The sequence below is a fragment of the Halichoerus grypus genome, chromosome 6, assembly GCF_964656455.1.
Source record: "Halichoerus grypus chromosome 6, mHalGry1.hap1.1, whole genome shotgun sequence".
In the NCBI taxonomy this organism is placed as follows: domain Eukaryota; kingdom Metazoa; phylum Chordata; class Mammalia; order Carnivora; family Phocidae; genus Halichoerus; species Halichoerus grypus.
Window position 1 is genome coordinate 164,321,759 of NC_135717.1, and position 13,759 is coordinate 164,335,517.

At 51.0% G+C, this 13,759-nt stretch overlaps 1 protein-coding gene across 2 annotated transcripts in view; it reads left to right on the forward strand.

Annotated features, from left to right (window-relative positions):
* ABTB3 (ankyrin repeat and BTB domain containing 3) overlaps positions 1 to 13,759 on the forward strand; it is a 300,970-nt gene that overhangs the window by 273,868 nt on the left and 13,343 nt on the right. For both annotated transcript variants that reach the window (XM_036093514.2, XM_036093515.2), the window contains 3 exons: positions 2,764 to 2,869; positions 7,607 to 7,709; positions 9,475 to 9,556. In XM_036093514.2, coding sequence (XP_035949407.1) covers positions 2,764 to 2,869; positions 7,607 to 7,709; positions 9,475 to 9,556 — 291 coding nt within the window. The remainder of the gene's footprint in view (positions 1 to 2,763; positions 2,870 to 7,606; positions 7,710 to 9,474; positions 9,557 to 13,759) is intronic.

Below are 13,759 nucleotides of genomic sequence, written 5' to 3' on the forward strand. Positions count from 1 at the left end.
TTTGAGGATTGTCCCTTTGGACCAGACGTGGCCAGCCCTTACCTTTACTTTCTCGGATGACACAGCACACACTGAAGTTAGACCACCACCAGTCAATCAATCAATCAGCTGCCAAAGAAGAGCACCAGCTGCTCAGGCCTCTGTCACAGGCCACCGAGTCCAGGATGTGGATCTTCCTTCATTCCTTCACCCGAGGTGGTTAGACACTTGCTTATTTTTCCGTGGTTTTCATGGGTTGGAAACCAGACACAGTATCTCACTGCGCTCTCTGCTTAGGGTCTCATAGAGACCCGAAAACAAAGTGTCAACAGGGCTGTGTTCCTTTCTGGAACCTCCAGGGAAGAATCCACCTGCAAGCTCATTCAGGTTTGGGTAGAATTGAGTTCCTGGTGGGTGTAGGACAAAGGCCCCATTTCCTTGTTGGCTGCTAGCTGGGGGTCCCATTTTCCTCCCAGAGTTGTTGCCCACACTCCCCCACTCAAGCTTGCCATGTGGTCCCCCTCATTTGGAAGCCAGAGACAGCACATCAAGTCCTTCAGGCTTCAAATCCCTGTGACTTCCTCTTCTCCCCAGTCCCTTCTGAATTCCTCTTCTGCCTCTAATTTTAAAAGTCTTTTTTTTTAAGATTTTATTTATTTATTTGACAGAGAGAGACACAGCGAGAGAGGGAACACAAGCAGGGGGAGTGGGAGAGGGAAAAGCAGACTCCCCGCGGAGCAGGGAGCCCGAAGCAGGGCTCTATCCCAGGACCCTGAGATCACAACCTGAGCCGAAGGCAGACGCTGAACGACTGAGCCACCCAGGCGCCCCTTCCTCTTCTGCCTCTAATTTTAAGGGCTCGTGTGATTACATTGGGCCTGCCCTGATAATCCAGGATAATATACTTACCATAAGGTCAATTTAAACCTCAGTTAGTAACCTTAATCATTCTTGCACAGCCCCTTTTGCCCTGTAATGTAACATATTTACAGGCATGGTATCTCATGATATTCTCAGTCCCAGGGATTTGGGGGATACAGTCTTCCAGGGGACCATAATTGTGCCCAGCACACGGTGCTTCTCAAACCTTAGTGTGCATGGGAATCATCCCCAGAGCTCGGTATTGTGGCTTCTGAGTCAATGGGCCTGGGGTGAGCGTCTGCATTTCTGACAGGCTCCCAGGCCTCACTGTTGCTGGCGGTCTATGGAACACATCTTGAGTGGCAGGCTTTAGACCAGGGGAAACAAACATAATAGCCACCAGCTCAGGTCAAACTCAAGAGAGAATATCCCTACCTACCTGTGGCTCTCAAACCTAAGAGAGCACCAGAATCACCAGAAAACTTGTTAAAATATAGATTGCTGGGCCCCACGCCCAGTGTTTCTGAGTCAAAAGGTCTGGAATGGCACCTGAGAATCTGCATTTCCAACGCACCCAGGTGATGCTGATGCTGCTGGTCCAGGGACCACACTTTGAGAACCACCGCAGGAAGCCTTGAGACAGGCGATCACTTTGTGAGTGTTGAGAGGAGCGTTTAACACCTTTTGGTCATAAGGCATCATCTTTGAAAGCAGAATTCCTTTGTCCAATATTGATTGCATCCCCATAGGCACCTCGGTGGATCACGTCCGAGGCAACATGGTGCCTTTAATCAAACGGTCGATTCCCTTTTCATGTGTTGAGCTGTAACCTTCTGCTTCGGGAGCACGATGAAATAGATTCAAGAATATCTCAAACCACGGACGTCATCAGTTGTCCCAAACACATCTTTTAAGAATCAAAAATAATATTTATTGTGCATATTACAAAAACAACACTTAGTTGTTTGTTGTAGAAAATGCAGGTAAAAAGGGAAAACCTTGTAAGCCCACCCAAAGGTGGCAACTCTACTCTTCCATTTTCTATACATATCTGTCAATCCACGTATATATACGTAAAGGGTTTTATTTCCAAAAATACATGGTACACACTGTGTTGTAACCTACTTTTCTTAATATATTGTAAATGTCTTTCTACCTCATCCCCATTTTCAGCCCCTAGTTTCAACCCCCTTCACCCAATAAAAAGTATCAAATGCTGTGATTCATGGCTTCCCTCCCACGCACCTGCAGATGAAGGGAGATTGTTGACCAGCAGTGGGTCCCAAGGGGGAAAGGCGAAAACATGAAGGACATGGGGCAATCAGAAACAGGCTCTTTTGTCTCGTGTGATCAGAGGCAGCTGTAGCTCTGTCCCCCCCCCTTTTTTTTTTTTTTGGAAAAAGTGATTCAGCTGAGCATTCCTGGATCCGGATGTGCCTCAGCACCAAAATCACATTCCTAAGAAGCTGAATCAGGAGCATTTGTGTCTGGGTAATGGAGAGCAGTCACGGGATCACAAGGGCTTCCTGCCGCTATTTTCGGGATAATTCACTGCTTCCAGAGTTATGGAGTATTGATAAAGGTGTGTTTGGGGTAAAAACTTATTTTCCACTCTGTGAGCTGTGACACTTGCTCTCCAATCGGTGGTAAATGACTGGGGCAAGAGAGAAGGATTTAATTACAAATTAAGCTTTCACCAGTGAACAGACCAGAAACAGACAACAGACAAGCACAGCAAGCACATCCAGGGCCTGCTGAGCAAACTGAGTGTATGAGGTCTGGTGGGGGGGGTGGGGGTGGGGTTCTCTTGGAACCTGCCAGAAGTGTGCGGGCCCCTCTCGCCTGGGGGCAGGCATTCCTGCTGACAGCTCGGATGAGGCCGCGCAGGGCCCAGCAGTGTGAACCGTTCTTTTTTTCCTGCAGAACGAGGTCATCAGCCAGCAGCTGTGCGTCATCTTCACCCACTGCTATGGGCCCTACCCCATCCCCAAGCTCACGGAGATCAAGCGCAAACAGAGCTCGCGCCTGGGTGAGTGGTGCTGGGGTCTGAGGACGCAGAGGTAGCAAACGCCCCCAGAGAAGCTAGGCGGTGTTGGAGGGCACATGAGACGGATACAGGAGTCAGGCAGGTGGAGATCATGGTATCACTTATCACGTGATAGCTGGAGACTATACCTTGGAAATGTGGACAAGGGGACTGGCCAATACCTCGTCCCTCTAACTAAAGGCCTTTGTCCCGCGGAGACAGACAGACGGACAGCCCCGGGGCCCGTGCACTTCCTGCAGGCAGGTAGATTCCCCATTCCGAAGGAAGGCTGAGCTGTGCAGGCAGTTCTCCCCCTCCCGTCTAAGAAGTCCCTCTTCCTCCCTGAGGAGGAACAAGCAGGGGACAGTGACAGGCCAGCAGTGTTCCTCTAATGGGGTCCCTCTGCGGGGACCCAGGAGGAGAGGAAACAAGTGACCTCCCTCCACACACACACAGACACACACACGGGGAACGTACCTGAGCTGAGGATACTGGACACTCTGAAATCCCATCCGAGTAGCAGTAATCCATTTTGCTTCTGCTTGGATATGGCATGGGGCTGGCGCCAGCCAAGCACTTGACCTGCCCCACCTCAGGTAACCGTGAGGCCACGCCAGGGGGCAGGCACTGAGGGCCACGCCGCGTCTCAGCTGAAGAAAGGGAAGGTCGGCGCTACTGCACGGTCACTTCAGGTGGGGCTGGAGCTTCCCAGCTCCTCCCAAAGCCGTAATTCCTTCCCGCTACGGTCCCAGCTTCTGGAATTTTCCAGAAGAAACCTTTCCATCAGGCATTGATTTCATTCAGAGGATCCTGGAGCTGTTGCTGTAAGCTGGCTGATCAGTCTGAGAAAAAAAGCAAAGAAATGCTGGGCTGCCTTGAAGCCTGAAACACGAGCCTTCTGTTGCAAGGGCCTTTCTCCTTGCTGCCTGGGGAATGATAAAATATTCAAGATAAGGAATGCCTTTTCCAATAAGGTTGGGGACTTTCCTACTCCCTATGAACTTTTCCTGTAAAGACATCTGAGAAATGGGAGCATCTGAAAGTGCTATTCTTTAGCAGAACCATTATGTTTGGGTGAGCTAGTTAAAATTAGTGAAAAGTTTCTGGAACTTTTCCTGGAACTGTTTTAAAATAGTTTTGTTCCTGTCATGAAGAACTTGCTAATTTAAATGATGCAACTTTTTGACTTAGTAATCAAGTCAAATCTTGTCTGTTTTCCTCTGTGCCCATTGATGTGGGCAAACTACGATGTACCAAAATGACAAATATTTCTACCTTGTAGAAAGCAGGTGTTGATTACAATGTTATCAGGGCACCACATTACAAAGACCAATCATATTAACAGACTTCAGAGATTGAAGTTTAGTTACATTCCCAGGCCATAGGAATCATGTCTGACATCTCGCTGCCTTCACAAGACCCCCTCGTTAGAGCAAACATTTGCAAGGGCCGATTCAATGACACAACATAAAATCTGCTCTCCTGTAGTTATAGGTGAGGAGGGAACATTTTTTCCTCCTGAATTTGCTGAGCGTTCTTTCACCCGCAGTTAAAAGGGCCTGGTTTTCAGGCCAAGCACTAGAATTCCAGGGGTTAGCACCGAGAGAAGAAAGGCAGGCCTGAGAGGCTCAAAGCACAATATGGGAGAAGAGGGGCAGAATCTAATTATGAATAAGTAGAATATGGAACACGTAGGGTTTGCCTCTTCAATAGAGCATTTCCAGCTAGGATAACTGAAAGTTGCCAAACAGTGGTTCTTTAGGGACCTGCTTTAAAGGAAAGATAAGAGTGATCAGTGACAAGCGTCCCAAACTGGAATCTCTAAAGAGCCAGGAGGCCATATAAGTGAATGAAATGGGTTCCGTGTGAGACAGTAAGGAATGGTGGGGACTGTGGCACACTGATGCCTGATTTTTTGTGACACATTGTCCTCTTCCCCTCCCAGTGAATTCTGGGAGAGAATGGTTAAAAGAGCCACAGGTAGGAGACATTAGCAATTTGGGAAACAGGAGTAGGGCTGGTTGGTGGCGGACAGTGGGAGTGAGAGGGGGTGGTTGCTGAGAAGAGGGAGAACATCATTCCAAACTTTTAGTCTTTAAAGCAAGGCGAGAAGTGAATTTTAGTCAACTCCAAGGACTTCTCCTATGGCCTCTCTTCTCTTCATCTGGGTTGTTTAGAAGTGTGTGAGTTTTTTCAATAAAATATTTTAATGATAGTGGGATTATAAGTGATTTTGACTGTTTTATGCTTTTTTGATATGTTCTAAGTTAAAACTTTTTTTAAAGGGAAGAAGTGAGTAGCTATATGTAGCGACAGAAATATGAACAGAGGGCCACCTTATGGGGCCGCATAGGGACTGAGGGGCCACCCCACCTTCGAGGGATGGAAGAGGAGAGTCTGCCAGGACGGCAAATTCTGGGTCCAAGTAACAGCAGGGTCTGGGCAAAATGGGGCCAGGCCAGGGATCCAAGATACAACTGTCAGGGTGGGCTCAGCAGCTGGGATCATGGCCCCCAGGAATCCAGGGGGTTGGTCCCCACCCCCAATGGTTAGGACAGCCTAAACCCAGCCAAAGGAAGCAGCTAGAGTTTCATTTCAGGACAGCCCTTTAAGCCCTGGGCGAGGCCCAGCAACAAGCAGGTCCCCAGGCTAAGAAGGGGTCTGATGTCCCCCGCAAGGTTTTAAGAACAAGACCGTGAAACAAGGGTCAAGGCATTCTTACGCTCATTCAAAAAAATATTAATGAAGCATCTACTACGATGGTCATGTTTATCGAGAGGAGTGCTGTGTGTCAGCCATGTTGCTGAGTGCTTTGCAAAAATTCACTTAATGCTCACTGAAACTCAGATGTAGATGTACAGTGGGTATCACCCATTAAACAGAAGGGGAGAGAGAGGCTCAGAGAGGTTAAACAACTTGCCGAAGGTCACACAGCTGAGAGTTCTGGCTTCAGAGCCCACCCCAGGGGCCGTACAGGTGCCGTGAGAGCACAGGTGGGGGATGCTTGGTCAGTCTGAGGAGGGCGGGGGAATCAGGCAAGGCTTAGTGATGGAAGGTGTCTGCACTGAAGCTTGAAGACCACATGGGTGAACCAGGTTTGGAAGGGGTTGGAAGAGTGTTCTGCGTAGAAGGAACAGCAGGTGAAGGGCCAGAGCTGAGAGCGTATAGCACTGGTGTGGCTCAGCACACATGCTGGTTGACAGGGGGATGTGACTGGGGAGAGGCCAGAGAAGGGAGCGGGAGCCCAATCACCAGGAGCCTTGTTAAGAAGTTTGGACTCTATCCTGGGAGCGCTGGGGAGCTATGGAAAGGTTTATAGCAGAGGAGGGGTGTGATCAGATCTGCCTTTAGGAAAGATGACTGTGGTGAGGTGGACCATCGGATTGAGGGGCCAAGAGTGGAGGCAGAGACCAAAGAGGCTCCTGCAGGTCCCCAGACAAGAGACCATGTGGTGGCCCTAGGGAGGGCTGCGGCATTAGGGATGGAGAGAAATGGGGGAATTGAGACACACTTAGGAGGAAGAGAAGACAGTGTTTGTGATAGACTGGGTCTGGGTAAGCCCAGGAGAGGAAGGTGTCCTGTTGCCTTTGAATCCCTGGCTTGGGCAGCGGATAGATGGTGGTGCCATTCATGGGACCAGAAGCACTGGGCAAGGCACATTTTGCAGAAAGAATCTTTTTCACCTGAGCTGAGAACGCAGTGCATCCTCAGGCTGGGGAGCTTGGGTGCAGATGCCCCCAGAGAGGTCATCTTCCATTTAGAGTCTTCTAAAGACCCTCCCTGGGGCAGCGCAGCCCAGGTGGGCTCAGGGCAGACCTAAGAGGAAGCCCCACCAGAGGTTAGACCCACCTTGCCCTTGACCCTGTGTCCGGACTGACTTAGGACCTGAGCGGGGCCGAAGCCAGTCGGGGCAGGGATGTTAGTGGATGTTCCCAAGCAGCAGAAGCCCTGAGCTGAGGACAGACTGGCACCTTCAGGAGCTCCGGGTCTCCGTGGCTAAAGTGACAGGCAAATCGGGGTTGGGGGGGCAGGGGGGAGGCGGGGAGGATCCTAGTGTTGAACAAGGCCGGCGCTCCAATCCGAATGCCCAAGTTCAAATCCTGGCTCCTCCACCTGTCACTGGCTTGAACGTCTGTGTGCCTGCTTTCCCAGCTGCACAACGGACAGTGGTCCCTGTCTCCCGGGACCCAGCGCGTTTGCGCATGTGCGGGCCCGCTTGCACAGGGCCTGGCGCGTCCTGAGGGCTCAGTAAGTACCAGCTCTACCTTCTTTGTTATTGTTGGAGACGAGAGCAGGGAACTGGTTCGCGTGCCTCTGACACTGGGAGAGAAGCGCTTGGATTTCAAATCACCTGGAAAACCCCTTATCCATCAGGCAGGGAGGGCCCTGAGCCCAAGAAGGAGGAGCTAAGGTGGGGGGTGGCATTCTTCAGAGGCAAGGTGGGCATACCTTTACCTTTCACATCCAAAAATCATCTGCATCAGGCTGGGGATAGGTCTCCTCTGAGGAGATGCTACTTTTAATCACAACTAAGCTATGAAGATTTCCAATGCAAAAGTGGATTTCCGTGATTTGAGTGCTCCTTTGATTGGTTCTGTCCCCTGTTGGCTCACTGTCTCGCCAATGAGTATCTTATCCCCATGGTTTCCCTGTTAGCTCTTCTTGGCGCTTTCCAGAAAAGGAATGCAAACTTCACCCTTCTCTCCACTAAAGCTACACTCTTTCCCCTTCCTATTCTAGATCCTCATTTCCTTAACAATAAAGAAATGTCCGATGTTACCTTTCTGGTAGAAGGAAGACCGTTTTACGCTCACAAAGTGCTGTTATTCACGGCCTCTCCCAGGTATGTACTGTAATAGTTCTCTGAAATTCAATTTTGGGGGTTACCTTCCCTAGACGGGAAGATTACTTTTTCAAAATCAAGAATTCAAGAGCAGAGGGCATTCGTGCACCCGTGCTCACACCAGCATTCTTCAGAGCAGCTAAAAAGTAGAAGCCACCCAAATGTCCATCGGTAGATGAACGGATACACAAAATGTGGCATATACATATTTTATTTAGCCTTAAAAAGGAAGGCAGTTTTGACAAATGCTACAACATGATGAGCTGTGGGGACATTATGCAAAGAAATAAGCCAGTCACGAAAAGATAGTGTATGATTCTATTTATAGGCAGTACCTAGAGCAGTCAGCTTCATAGGGACAGAAAGTAGGATGCTGGTTGCCTGGGGCTGGGGGCAGGGGAGGGTGGGGAGTTGTTGTTTAATGCATCCAGAGTAGGTTCTGGAGATTGGTTGCACAACAGTGTGAATACACTTAACATCTCTGTAGGCTTAAAATGGTTAAGACGGTAATTTTTCTATTACGTGTTTTTTACCACAGTCGTAAAGTACAGAGCAGCCTCTGGCTTAAACAGCAGTGCCTTTGTGACTCAGGCAAGGGCAGCCATTCCTCTGGGCACACAGAGTATGTACCAGGCACAGAGCTTTGGAGCAGAGTGTGGATGGGATTTTAGCTCCCCCCGGCCCAGGGCCCTCACACAGTGTCCAGCCTGAAACGTCTCAGGCCTGCTCTCCAAATATCCCAGAACTCTGGCATAAGCCACCCCAAATACACAGGTCTTGAACCTGACTTTTCCCTAACTGCGGACCCAACAACGGCATAGCCCCCTCCCTGACAGCTCTGCAACTGCCCTTTGTCCTTTCGATCTGAGTTGAAATGAGTTGACCATTTAGAACCACATTATCCAAAGACCTGAACTGGGATCAGTGAAGGTGCGCAGAGGAGAAAGGAGAGGCCGGAGATGAGGAGGCCGCCGGCGTAAGCGGAGGGGTGAGGACACTGCGTACCCAGAAATGGAACCTACTTCCAGAATGTTTGCTGATGAACCTGTGTGACCAGCACTCCCTGGGTTCCCCTGGCCTCCCACTGCCTACCCCCAAAGCCAAATACAAGCCCCAGATGTCTGCTCTGCCACCACGAGAAAAATATGCTGTGCCTTACATGGTTCTCCATTACGATGCATAGAAAAGCAGGAGAGATGTTGTCCCAGGGGTAATTTCTTAGTTTTGACGGCCATGGATGTGTAGGACGCTACCATCAGGGGAAGCTGGGCGGAGGGCGTAGAGGAGCTCTGTATTGTCTTTACACTTCGTCTGCAAATCTATCACTATTTCAAAATTAAAAGTTTAAGAAAAGAGACACAGCTTAGCTTATTCCTAAAGGTGTATCGATGTGTTCCCAGCCAGGCACCCCTGAAGTTAAAACTTTAAAGTTAAAAATAGTGGTTCAGGGGAGCCTGGCTGGCTCACGTCGGAAGAGCATGCAACTCTGATCTCAGGGGTGGTGAGTTCGAGCCCCGCGTTGCGCGGAGAGATTACTTAAATAAAAAACTTTAAAAAAAGTAATAAAGCTGTAACTTCAGATTCAAGTATGACATCATACTGGGGTGGCGGTCGCATTAGGACATCTGTGGCTATATCATTAATGTATTGCAAAGTGGGGGGAATACAGGATTTTATGTGTCTCTCTCATCAGAGAGTGGAGTTTTTTGCAAACCATAGATGTGTTTGTGGGTCTTTTTATCTCCCTTCTTGTGTCCTTGTTCAGGTTCAAAGCGCTCCTGTCCAGCAAACCAACAAATGACAGCACCTGCATAGAGATCGGTTACGTGAAGTACCCCATATTTCAGGTGAGCCCCCCCCCCCCGTCCCCCCGTGGCCTGGAACGTCATGCTGGCGGGCACAAGGCACGGGCCTTCCCTGCAGACATCCACCTGTGGTTTGGCTACTGTAGAGTCATCAGTCCCCTGACTCTGGGCCCCTTCTCCCACCCCTTCCAGTTTACCATCGTTTTATCCCTACAGCACTTATTGAGCACTTACTGTATACCTAGCACTCTGCTGGGACCTGGGGACACAAGGATAAATGACCTTCCTCCCCTGGGGCCCCACAGTCCAGAGGGGGTAACTCTGAGTAACTAATCTCCTACAGTATAATGTGGGGATGGGCAGGAAAGAAAGGGTGGGGAGCCAACGTGCTCCGGCAACTCAGACTAGGGAAATCAGAGAAGGCCTCCTGATGAGGCATTAGCTGGAATAGTGAAGGCTGCGGAGAAGTTGGGGAACCATAGGAAGGCTTAGGGCTTAAAAAAGGGGGTTAGGAGATGCTTGGCAGAGAACAGCAGGGATGAGGTCCCAGAGCTGTGGTTGAGCCTAGTGTGATCAGAAGCCAGCAGACTTTTAAAGACGTGCTGTCCTCCCACCTGCCAGGGTTAGTGAGCCGACGATGTGGGGGACCCCGGGGCTGGAATCTGTGGGATTCTGAGCAGGATCTTGTTCCTGCAGTTCAGCTCAGGAAGCACAGCTCTGGGAAGAGCACACAGGTGGCTGAAGCTCGGGCAGGTCCGTGGGGGACTCATGCTCCAAGAGGGGTGTTGAGACCGCTCAGAGATCATGGGGGATGGGGGACGAGGCTGGCTGTGACCAGCGTAGCAGGGCAAGGCTCCTGATCTGGACTTGGGAAGACAGAGCTGCAGTCCAGGACTGAAGAGCGGCATTTTCCTGTTTAAAATCAGTGTCTATCACGGGGCCTTGGGCAATTCCCCAGCCCTTCCAAGGCTCCTTTCCTCATCTGGTGGATGGGAGAGAGGGGTACCACAGGGGGTGGAACAGCATAAACAAAGGCACAGTAGTGGGAAGTCATGCGGTGTGTTTGAGGGCAAGTGATTATCAGTCTATTCGGACAGGTCCTAAGGTATATTGGAGATTGAAAAGACTCCCTGGGACCACGTAGTATGAGCCAAGTCAGGAGAAGGTAGGCCAGATGGTGGTTCTTTCCTCCGCCCTTGACCCTGGTCCCCCATATCCTGCTGTCCAGAGAGCTGCCAGGAAGCCACCATACCCTCACACCAGGCCCTAAAGCCTGTTGAGGTGCCTGCATCTCCACCATTAGAGATGCATTTCTTTTGTTATGCTGAAACTTCAAAAGAAAGAATCCTTCCCAAGTAACTATGGGCAAGGCACTCTTCTCTGAGCCTCATTTTCTCCATTTTTAACAAGTTAATCATTATCACCTCTAGGTCATGGGTTCTTGCAGAGATTAGCAAGTAGGACAATGCGAGGAAGCATTCAACTTGGCAACTTTTAAGTGGGTTTTTGTTTTTCTGAGCCGTAACTGGTAAACCACCTCCCTACTCAGCACAAGGCCCTGTAGAATAGGTTACTTTGGACTGACCGTGGGGGAAAGGGCGAAAGAGGTTTCCAAGGACAAGGCCAGTCTCGGTGAGCCATCCCACCAGGCGGGGGGAGGGGGGGAGGCCCGCAGCGAGGAGGCTGGAGCCCCAGCTGGGACTAGGGCATTGGCACACCCCTGCGCCCAGCCTCTCACCCCAGCCCCTCACCGCATTTCTTGCTGACAGCCAAGTAGCCACAGCCCTTTCTGGAACGGTGGTGGCTGTGGAGTTTGAAGTTTTCCAGAAGAACTGCTGCTTTGCTTTAGGATTCGCAGTGGGAGGACAGTGAAGAAACCTCTGTGGGGCTCCAACTATGAATGAGACACTGACCTCTGCTCACCCGTGGTTATCTGGATTTTTTTTTAAAGATTTTATTTATTTATTTGACAGAGAGAGACATAGCGAGAGAGGGAACACAAGCAGGGGCAGAGGGAGAGGGAGAAGCAGGCTTCCTGACGAGCAGGGAGCCCGACGCGAGGCTCGATCCCAGGACCCTGGGATCATGACCTGAGCCAAAGGCAGACGCTTAACGACTGAGCCACCCAGGCGCCCCTATCTGGATTTTTCTTGCCAGTTTTAGAAATGAAGAAACTGAGGCTCAGAAAATTTAAATCCTTTGCCCCAGTCTTAGTGCTACTTAGGGACAGAGTCAGGATTGGAACCCAGTCCATCTGGTGTCAAAGCCTGGACACGTGGTTCTGGAATCCCCTTCCTAAAGGGGCACAGTGGTAAGATCAGCTCCCATTTCTTAAACGCTGGCTATATGTCAGCCTCAAAGCCAGTGCTTCTCAGCCCCTGCTGGACACTGGAGTCACGGGGGGGGCTTTAAAAATTTCCCGTGCCCAGGCCATCCATCAGCACCTGGGCTGGGGCCCAGGCATCAGCATGTTGAAGTTTCTGCCTTCCTCCCCTTGTCCCAGAGTGCAGCCAAGGTGGAGAAACCATTCTCCACACTACGGTGGTTCTCCACCTTGAGCAGGTACCGGAATCTCCAGGGCAGAGGAAGAAGGGGTTGGCTTGATAAGACACAAAAGTTGAAATGCAGAGTCCTGGGCCCCACCCCCAGAGTTCCAGATTCTGTGGGCCTGGACTGGGGCCCCAAGAATTTATATTTCTTACAAGAACCCAGGTGATGCGGCCGGTCCAGGGACCCCGATCTAAGAACCACTGCTATATGTCACCTTATTCCATCCTTCCAGCTGCCCCAGGACACAGACCCAGAGAGGGGAAGGAAGTGGCCCAAGCTCAGGCTGCTCATCACAGCCACACTGAGGTTCGGAGCCAGGCCTGGCTGACTCCCAGACCTGATCTCCTAACTGCCTCCCTACTGTGGGGACTTGGGCCCTCCCCAAACCTCACCCAGCCCTGAGGAAAGAATCGTAGGCCCATTAGAGTCTGAGCATGAGCTAAGTGCTGGAAAATGCACACCTCCCCACCTCTCCTGAGTGCCCGTGAAGGGGGCACTTGAGCCATAAAGCCTGGAACTAATTGGGGAGGTTCCTGTAATAAGAACCTTGTAGTAGGCATTCAATCCGTGTTTGCCATGCAGATCCATTGAATGAGAGCCCTATGTGGGAAAGCTCGGCCCCAGAGGACTCCGAGGCCTGTAATTGCTTTTGACTGGGAAAGGTTTCCTGGCCACATTAGCCTCAAGTTACTGTAACGAGGAGGGACGATTTAGCAGACCCCGGGGAATTCTCTGTGTGCTTGCCCCTTCCCCATAAAAGAAGAAAAGCCTCATTTGTGGCTTGAAATGGGCTGAGGAGGGCTGAATCCAACCCAGAAGGAGGCTCCCAGGGGCCCGTTCACTTCACTTCCATGCCGACAGAAGAATTTTAGTAAATGAGACTGCCTTGCGTTTCCTCCCCGCAAGACTGTTTAGCGTCACACGCAGGTGAGCGCTGGATGCAGCCGAGGCCGCACCTGGGGCCTCCGGGAGGCCGTGGATGCCGATGAACTGAGGGCTTCATGCAGGTGTCAGCTGCCAGGAGAAACAACTCCATAAACAGGCCCTTTGGCCTCATAAGGCTTCGTTTTGCCCCCTTGCAGAAAAGGCCTGTGTTGGCAGAGTCCGAAGGCGGAAAGGGACAGCCCAATTTAAATCCCATTAGCCCCAGGATCTCCATCCGCTAAAGGAGAGGCATTTTCAGTCCACAGCCTGACCCTGAGTAAATGAGATGACACAATGGAGCAGTGCTTTGTAAACGGAGAGGGCCTGTGTTCGGGGCAGTTGCTGTTTCGGGTCTTATTGTTGTTGTTATTGGTTTGGCCATTATAAAAGAGAGGCGCCAGGGGAATCCGTTGACGTTTGTAAGAACGGGATCCCACCATTCGCTGACGTGGCATTTTAGATGCCCATGAGCCATCAGCATGGGGGTGGGGGGGGACCCGAGGCCGTGTGATCCTTTCACAAAGTCTCGGCCACTACTGTCAAACACCGCCATCTCGGCGACAGGCGGGTCGTCGCGGCAGCCCAAGTCAGCACACAGAGGCTCAAACACAGAAGGAAAGGAGAGGGCTCGTGTTTCTGTTTAAAGTGCGCTTGCCGAGCGCAGGCTCTGTGCCAGGCGCGGGAACGCAGAGATGGGCCGCCCCCGCCGGTGCCCTCGAGCTCTAGTGGGAAGTCACACTGCAGTCGTGGATGAGGTGCTGCCCAGCCTCG